Source organism: Taeniopygia guttata, chromosome 1 (assembly GCF_048771995.1).
Source record: "Taeniopygia guttata chromosome 1, bTaeGut7.mat, whole genome shotgun sequence".
In the NCBI taxonomy this organism is placed as follows: domain Eukaryota; kingdom Metazoa; phylum Chordata; class Aves; order Passeriformes; family Estrildidae; genus Taeniopygia; species Taeniopygia guttata.
In genome coordinates this window covers 14,219,496-14,228,017 of record NC_133024.1, presented here as the reverse complement: position 1 = coordinate 14,228,017, position 8,522 = coordinate 14,219,496, and the positions used below count along the sequence as shown (strand labels likewise).

The 8,522-nt window shown below is 47.9% G+C and overlaps 1 protein-coding gene across 4 annotated transcripts; it reads right to left on the bottom strand.

Moving 5' to 3' along the window:
* Window positions 1–336: 336 nt before the first annotated feature.
* Window positions 337–8,303, bottom strand: ACP6 (acid phosphatase 6, lysophosphatidic). 4 transcript variants are annotated; one of them, XM_030263366.4, is made up of 10 exons: window positions 7,982–8,294; window positions 6,413–6,541; window positions 6,189–6,319; window positions 5,472–5,551; window positions 4,669–4,756; window positions 3,101–3,233; window positions 2,288–2,388; window positions 985–1,080; window positions 616–781; window positions 337–501 (listed from the first exon to the last, which is right to left on the bottom strand). In XM_030263366.4, exons 1-10 carry the CDS (start codon window positions 8,171–8,173, stop codon window positions 361–363), a joined length of 1,257 nt encoding a protein of 418 aa, XP_030119226.4. In that variant the 5' UTR covers window positions 8,174–8,294; the 3' UTR covers window positions 337–360. The 4 variants fall into 4 exon arrangements, with proteins under 4 accessions (XP_030119226.4, XP_072779804.1, XP_030119228.4 ...); XM_072923703.1 differs by lacking the exon at window positions 5,472–5,551 and having other exon boundaries at window positions 7,982–8,303; XM_030263368.4 differs by lacking the exons at window positions 2,288–2,388; window positions 3,101–3,233 and having other exon boundaries at window positions 7,982–8,295.
* Between the last annotated feature and the right edge of the window lie 219 nt (window positions 8,304–8,522).

Below are 8,522 nucleotides of genomic sequence, written 5' to 3'. Positions count from 1 at the left end.
AGCTTTCAAGTTTTGAAAGTACAAGCTAGCACAAGCTGGGCTTCAGCCCATAGTCCCAGCATATGAGGAAGAGGTATGTTTTGTCACATATTGTTAATACAGAGAGGCAATTTTAAATGGTCTGTTCTCGCCCTTACTGTTTTCAGCCTCTCCTCTTTTGTGTGGTCACCTCAGAAGTAAACTTGAGCCATTCTGTCACGTGGCTTATTTCAGCTTGCTGCTGACAGTGTAAAGTGACACTGTGCCACCCTGTGTCTGGTAGGAAAATGTCCCCTCATCTAAAATGCATTTGGAATACAGAAGGCCAGCAAGGACATAAAGAAAAATAGTCAAAGATTGTGACAATAAATTAATTTTAATTTATGAGTTAATTTTCCATTTCCTGTCCACTTTGGAGCATAGGTTATTGTACTCCTCTGGAGTGACTGAGTACTGTGAAAGAACTTCCAGAAATTCTTCAAGTGGGCAGAGACCTGCTTTACAGCCTTTCACCACTTGCTCCTGCAAGGCAAAGAGACAGAATCACAGATACTGTGCACTGTCAAAGCCCTTTTGTGCTGCATGGTGGAACCACAAGCCCAAGATTTGTAGGAGGGACTTCCCAGGGGATCTCACCTCTCCACGGTAAGCCACGCGCACAAACCACTCCTTGGAGTGCCGGTGCTGGTACAGCTCCAGGGTCACATCAGCAGCATACGGTGGCCACTTGTTATCAAAGGTGCCCAGTGCCAGCAGGAGAGGAATAAGAGTGGAATCATGAGCAGCATAGAGGAAGAGCTTTCTGCAAAAAATAGAAGGAAAAAGAAAAAAACAGACCTGGAATGTCAGCTGTGTTCCTTCATGGATAGGCAGTAGCACTCATGCTTTTTCCAGCAGGTGAACACTCCTTTTTATCCCACACATTCAATGTTTTTCTGAACCTGTTTTTCACAGTGCCATCAGGTTAGAATTTATAATGATTAGAGGAGGAGTTCTGTGCTGTACCTGGCCTTTTCAGCTGGATTTGAGGGATTTACTGCTGCTTTAATGTTCTTCTCGAAGGTATTGAACAGAAGGCCAATATTCATCTGAAGAATTTCTCTAGAAAAGAAGCAGAATAAATTTACTGGTTTTAAAACTTTCACAGAATTATACATGAAAACCTGAGAACCTGCTTTTCTCTTATGATTTGATAACCTCCACTGAGTGTAGCTAAGAACTATTAAGTGCAATTAATATGGCCAGTTTTTAGTTCAGCTGGGGTGCAGTCACCACTCTAATGTGACTGTAGAATGAGAGGAGAGGTGTTAATAAGCAGTCTCATGAGGTGTGGCCATGTAAAATAGCAATCTAGAAACTCTTTGATTGTTCTCTAGGCTATTTGGTTTCCCTGGTATGGTTTTTGAGTGCATGGCTTTCAGCTAGGGAAGATGACTGCTGAAAACAGCAGCTGAAGTGGTTGAGGTCTTTGGTAAGGAGGGGCAGGATTAAGAAAGTGGTTATTATATTTAAAAAGTAATTTTTATCTTCTTATTAAACAAAGAGATTATCTTTATACAATATCTTGGTGGGAAGAAACTCCCTTCCACCTAATGAATATATCAGTGGAAATTGAAGATGAGTGTGACTAACTCTCCTGAGTGTTGTGGGAATGGGGTAAATCAGTCTTTCGTTACCTGAGAGCTCTAATACATCGTAAAAAGACAGTCCTGTACTACTACCTGAGAAGAGCTGGTGAATGTGGCAGCTGCAAATGAATCTGAAAGGAAAATCACTGCTAGGCTAGCAACTCATCCAGCCTTTACAAACAACTGCGGAGGAGGTAATTAGCTGCACGTAGCAGCAGATTCTCTTTGCAAGTAGTTACATGTGTGCAGGACCTGGCATCACTTTTTCCGCTAGCGCCAGCGCTTCTCAGCCGAGCTGTGCAGGTGCCATCCCCAGGATAAGCTTCCCAGGCTGGAATTTGGACTGTACTTGTGCAACTGCAAGGGCAGCCTCAGGGCATCGGCTGGAAGCATCTCCTCATTTCTTTTGCCACTGGTTCACTTAAACCCCTGTGTCAACTGAGGCCTTCACTGCCTACCTCAGTGGCATCCTGGTCTCCTCAGTGTGCACTCCTTTTTCCTAGGATTCAAGGCGCTGAACTTTACACTGAGATGGCTGAGGCACAACCCTCATGAGTGGGCTCTGGTGAGGGAATGCAGCAGATGGGAAAGCATTTCTGTCTGCTGAAGTAAGCTGGTTTAGCACATCTACCCCAGGTAAGACAGCCGCTGAGGCCAGAGGCACGGACACAGGCAATCACCTGGAACTGTCATCCAGAAGGAAAAGCATGGAGTCAACACATCGGCGCTCCACTGTCTGCTGGAAACTCTTCAGCACAGGGCAGCTTGGCATATTGTGCACCTGGAAGGAGGAGATGCAGCAAAATGCTAGGGTTTGACCCTTTCTGAACCCAGCCTGAAGACACATGGATGATTGCCCACAGAAAACAGCTGCTCATGTTACACCATTTGTACTACAGTGTTGTACTATGATACTCATGTGAGGATTTTTAGGATGGTTTTAAACACACAGGCTTGTTCTGTGTACCAAAAGGATGGATGTTTGCTTTTTAGGATGCAATTCCATGGGGAGTGTGACACACTGAGCCATTCAGCTGACAGACCAGTTATCACTAGCTCCAGCAAAAAAGAGGTATTAAGGAGGGTTAGAAATGTGCCATCTTCCTTCCTGTAGCAGAAGCAGTCTGGCTCACAGGGAGCTGGAACTGGGATTAAGATGACTGTTAAGTGCTGCGTGCCAAAAAAGGGAAAGTACTTTCTAATGGGAAAGCAAGGCCAAATGCCTCTATTAGCCCTACATTACACTTAAAAGAAATACTGGATTTCAAGGTAAGAACAAAAATACTGGAGACAAGTCTTCATCCATCCTACAGCAAGGCTGACCCCACAACGTGCTTTTTCAAAAGGTCATGCTATTTCTATAAGCATTATGGGTTGCATAGAAAGGTACTGGAGTGCACATCAGTATCTGGGTGTTGGCACTGTGATTTCCTCCATGTGCATGGTAAGGGATGTTTCTTTCTCTGATAGTGCAACAGAAAGGCTCAGCTCACCTGTTCAGCAAAAATGTTATCGAGGAGGACAAAAAAATCCACAGACTCATCTCCATCAATGCCCATCCTCTTCTTAATTTTTTTCAAGTCATCAGAGATACCTGGCTGATGCATAACATTCTTTGACCTATCCCTGTAAAGGAATTAAGAAAACAAAAAAATTTTCACACACAAGGCTTTCTATCTTTTGTTCTTCTCATCACCCAGCCCAGTGGAGTTCTCCCACATCAGTGAGGGGTAGAAGAGAAGCACTGCAGCATACTGAAGAATTCCTGATGTTGGGATTCTGAGCTGCAGAAAGGACAGGTGCTGTATCCAGATTTCAAGGATCAGAGCTGGCTCTCTGCTCTCACAAAGGCAGGAGGAAAAATGAAGATGAGATATGAACACCCCAGAAGTGCCTCCCATAATCAAGGGCTGTGTATCTGCTAACAGATCTGGTCATACTGGAACAGTACAGGTCTGTGTCTTCAGGGAGTAGCCTTTAACTACCTCATGAAAGAAGCAGCTTTGAACTGATTGCTGTATGGCGTGGGAAGTAGGAAACACCTATATACTTGCTTGTAGCTTAACTCCAGCTTTTGCTTTGTTAGAAGCCATTTGCATCTTTGTGCTGCTTAAAATTTTATTTTAAAAAGTTTAACTGAGAATATCCATGCTGGCCATTGTACTCTGCAGGTAGTCTGCAAGCTGAGGCAGTGCTTAGTGCAGCTCAAGAAGTCTATCTTGATATAGTCACAAAAGGTGCAGTTGGTGGGCAGAGGTGGGCAGGGAGCAGCAGACCTGGCAGTTTACTCCTTTTTTGGACAGGTGATGTTACTCAAGGAGGCTGAATATGCTGCTTCCAGGGATTGGCACCTCACAACTGTCTAGACCAATCCTTTGCCTGCAGAGTCAAGCATTGCACAGTGAGTTCTTGCAAGTGAATTCTGACAGCTCTTGAATTCTGGGCAAAAATATGCTAATGTACAATCTAGCCAAACTGTAATATATCTGCCTCTCTTTTATTTTCTGCCCTGTGCCCAAAACTGGCACAGGCATTTCAGAGTACTTGACTCCACAAACATGAGTGTTCTATGTAGGATCTTCCTTATTTCACTTCATTAGTCTTCATTAAATGTGTCAAGGCTAAGTATATTTCAGTTTCTTCAAGGTATGCATGTGACAAGACTGCTGAAATAACCCCCAAACCAGAAGCTGAATATAAAAAGGAGGCCCAATATGTTCACACTTGAAAGGCTTGTTAAGGGATGTAGATGACATTAATTCTGCCCTGCAGCAATGATACAGACTAGCTGTACATTAGCTAGTAATGAGTGTTTGCTAGACACAGACTAAATTAAACTGGTCTTTCAAAGAAAAGTCTCTAGTTTTTTCTCTTCTGCTGCCACTGCCTGGTGTATAATTCCGCTTACCAAGTATTTTATACAACTAGCTAACCATTCCCAAAGAACAGTAAGTGGTAGGGAAAGAAATTGGGAAATGGGAAGAAAATTTGCTGTTGTAAATTACTACTGCTGAAATGAAACAGCAGTGAAATCACACGGGGAGATATTGCTGGCAATTACCTGGTCAAGTATTTCAGGCGTGGGCAGTTCTGGTAATTAGGGTAGAGCATTTCAGAGCTTGCTTCATCAGTGACAATGACAACAGGTCCTGTGGAACAAGAAGGAAGTTTCTGTGATCATAGTGTATCTGTGTTTCTTTAGACTGCTTTACAATCACTCCCACAGTCTTTGTGCTCAAGTCCAGTGTTATCAACTAGCAATTTCCCCCGAGCTATCACCTGCAACACAAGCCACTGTACTTATTTCTGTGCCACTTATTTCCACAGGGATGCCTGCTGTGCACCTTGTAAAGCTTCCCAGTTGTGTGTTCATTTTTCTTAGCGCCAAAAATTAGTCTCTGTGTCATGAAGTGTAAGGAGCTCTGGCAAGTCACTTCTACTTGTTCGTGGAACTGAATGTGGAAGGAGCAGATGTGAGATCTTGAAAATGCAGAGTGTATTTTTAGAACAAGTAGTTACCAACTGCAGGATACAGGTGAAAGTTACTCCAGATACTGAACTTGTATCCAAGATACTTGGGTTTCCCTGAGAAACCTTTTTCTGATGTGTGAACTTTCTGCCTTCTTGATTTTGAAGAGGGTTAACACTACCCTCCTCAGCAAGTCTGAAAGAGCAGCAGATATGCAAAGAGAGGGAACAAGTGACAAGCTGGTAAAGAATCTACAGGACCAGGAGAACTGGAGAAGGGAGCCAAGTGCAAAGAACCAAGGAAGAAGTAACAACTAGGAGCCAGAGAGATGCAGAAGGTGTGTGCATCTAGGGAAGACTAAGCAAGGAAAGGCACTATTCAGAAGTCTCCCCAACCTTCTTTCTGCTGTTGGTACAGCCCAGCTAGCACGCAGCGTGTGGACTCCAGATTCCGGAAAATATTAGTGGAACGGATGCTGAAAGAGAGAAAGCAGTTTGTGAGGCAGCACTTTCTCCTTCATGTTAACATGGCTGCAGCTGGGGAGGTCTTGCTGCAACTGAGGATTCTGCTTCCACCATGGCTGTGGAAATCTGTGGTGGGACTCATCTTTTGTCACTATAGATATCTTAGGTAGACACCTATAATCTGAACTGCCCTTTAACTGCACGTGAGAGGTAGTGGAGATAACAAACTGGCACTTCTCTGGTGTGATTTTTTATCTCATCCTAAGCCAGATGCTCTCAGCATTACTGATGTGAGCAGCAGGGGTTGCTTCATCTCAGCTGTTTATAGTGAGTTAAAGTGTGCTCCAGAAATGCTTGTTTCTCTTCGCTTACCACAAAAGTGCATAACAGCACTGCCAGTGGCTCAGCCTAGGTGAGATGAATCTGTCCCTGGCATCACATTCAGGACTGCTGGGCAATTGGATGCTTTGTGTCATGAGTGAGTTCTAGTGCCAGGCTCTGCAGGCTGAGCAAAGATGAAGGCCTAGGGGGGCCAGACAGTTTGCTGTGGGGTGGAGAAGAATATGCTAGCCAGAATTTCCCTAGCACAAGGCTACTTATTAAGAGGCAGGAAGAAAGGAAGGTCCAGGAGGGAACTGAGAGACTCACAAGACCTCAGAAGGCTTAAATGTTGGTGAAAGAAACTTGACTTCTTCCATATAGTTTCTCCTCAGCCGTTCCCCCAGGGAGAATGTCTGCTGCATCCCCACTTTAGTCAGCTGTCCTGCGACCACACCACCCTGAGAGCAAAGAAAAGGAGAGGTCTCCAGGGGACCATGGAAACAAAAAAATCTACAGAGGAAAGAGGAACCCACCAGGAAATACACCCTCACCTTAAAAACAGTCTTTTTGTATTCCTCATCCAAGAGTGAGAGGGGTTGAGGTCCTCCATTTAGGTCTCTCACCACGTACTCAAACTTAGTCTTAGCAGGTACATCTAAAAGAGTGGGATGCCATTCCACCTGTTTCAAAACAAACAAACAAACTGCTTCAGTGAAAAACTTTGAAGGGCATTAAACCAAGGAGTTTTAAGAGCATTAAACTAAAGTTGGAGTATTACAGTGTGCTGCCTTGCCAACAACACAACATAGAGACAAAGGGATATCTTTATACAGCTCATAGAGAAATGAGAGCAGTGCTGCTCTCTGGATTTGCAGATCTGATGTGCAGGAAATGCAGTACTTGCTTTACTCCCATTACAGGAGAAGAATCTGTAGGAAATCAGAATTGCTGCTCTTTGTTACACATCGAAAAGCTGCTGTAGGAAACTACCTGGAGCTGGGTATCTGCTGACTCCCCAGCAAGTACTACCTGCTGGCTCCCCAGGCCATCTCGGTGGACGCTGGGGGAGCCGAATCCCTTGTGGTAACACTGAGGCAGGAGCCACACCTTTGCTGAGCACCTGTTGTGAGGTGCAGAACTTGGCCTTGGACTAAAGTCTCAGGATGCCCATTCTTGTACCCCGCCCCTGAGGGCTCCCTGCAGTTGCAGCAATTGTCCCCTCTGCTGTCATCTGTCCTACTAATGTACTATTGCTGTTCCACTTTAAAGAATCACAGAATTAATCAGGTCGGAAAAGACCTCTGAGATCATCAAGTCCAACCTGTGACTGAACACCATGGTGTCAACCAGGCCACAGTGCCATTTCCAGTCTTTCCTTAAACACCTCCAGGGATGGTGACTCCAACACCTCCCTGAGCAGCCCATTTCAATGTCTAATTCCCCTCTTTCTGAATGAATTCCTCCTAAAGTCCAAGCTGAACCTCCTGGGGCACAGATTAAAGACTGTCTCCTCTCATCCTGCTACTTATTCCCTGGGAGAAAAGCCTGACCCATAACTGGCTACAACCTCTTTTTAAGAAGTTGCAGATAGTGATAAGGTCACCCCTAAGCTTCCTCTTTTCCAGACCAAACACCCCCAGCTCCCTTGGTGGCTTCTCCTAACACTTGTGCTCCAGACCCTTCCTCAGGTACATGGTCTTTCTCTGCACTCGCTCCAGTGTTTCAATGTCCTTCCTCAATTGCGGGACCCAGAACTGGACCGGGATGACCCCTGCCCTGCTCCTGCTGGCCACGCTATTGCTGCTCCAGGCCAGGATGCCACTGGCCTCCTCGGCCACCCGGGCACACCCGGCTCAGTCGCTGTCAAGCAGCACCCCCAGCCCTTTTTCCGCTGGGCAGCTTTCCGCCACTCTTACCCAAGCCTTGTAGCGCGGCATGGGGTGAAGCTTCCAAATTCCCATGCTTTCCCCATGGACATTACTCTCGGTAAGGAGAATATAGGCGAAACACCAGGCTGCCGCGGGCAAGGCAGGGGCTCAGCAGCGGGCACGCCGCCGGCTCGGGGTCGAGGCACCTCTCGCACCCCTGCCCCGTCCCGTCCCGTCCCGTCCCCAGCTCACCGGCTCTGCCCCCGGGACCGGCCGCAGCGGGGTGCGCGCCCCGTGCCGGAACACGACCTGCACCAGCCTCAGCTCCAGGTCCCGGCGCCGCCCGCCCTCGCCGCCGTCCCGCTCGGCCGCCGCCGCCGCCCGCCGCCGCTGCGTCCAGGCGGCCAGACCGCCCAGCACCCACAGCCGGACCCCCCGGCCCATGGCGGCCCCGCCGGCCCGGCCGCAGCGCGGGGAGCAGTGGGAAGCGCAGTCCCCGGCCGAGCCCCGCCGGGAAGCGGGCACGGGCGGGGGCCAGGCGCGGACTGCGGCTCCCGGCGGGCGCCGCGCAGGGGAACCGTGCGGCGCTGGGCGGGCCCGGCCGCGCCCCGCCCCGATGGGGACCCGGCAGCCGTGCCTGGTGGCGTTCCCGTGCCGCCGCTCTCCCTCTTCGTCTCGGTATCTTCCCTGGGGGACTCGCCGGGCGCCAGTGTGCACAAGAACCCCGTGCAGCCTTCAAGGCTTGGGGAAGAGTCCGCTGGAAAAGGATCTGGGGCGCTGGCCACAGCGATTG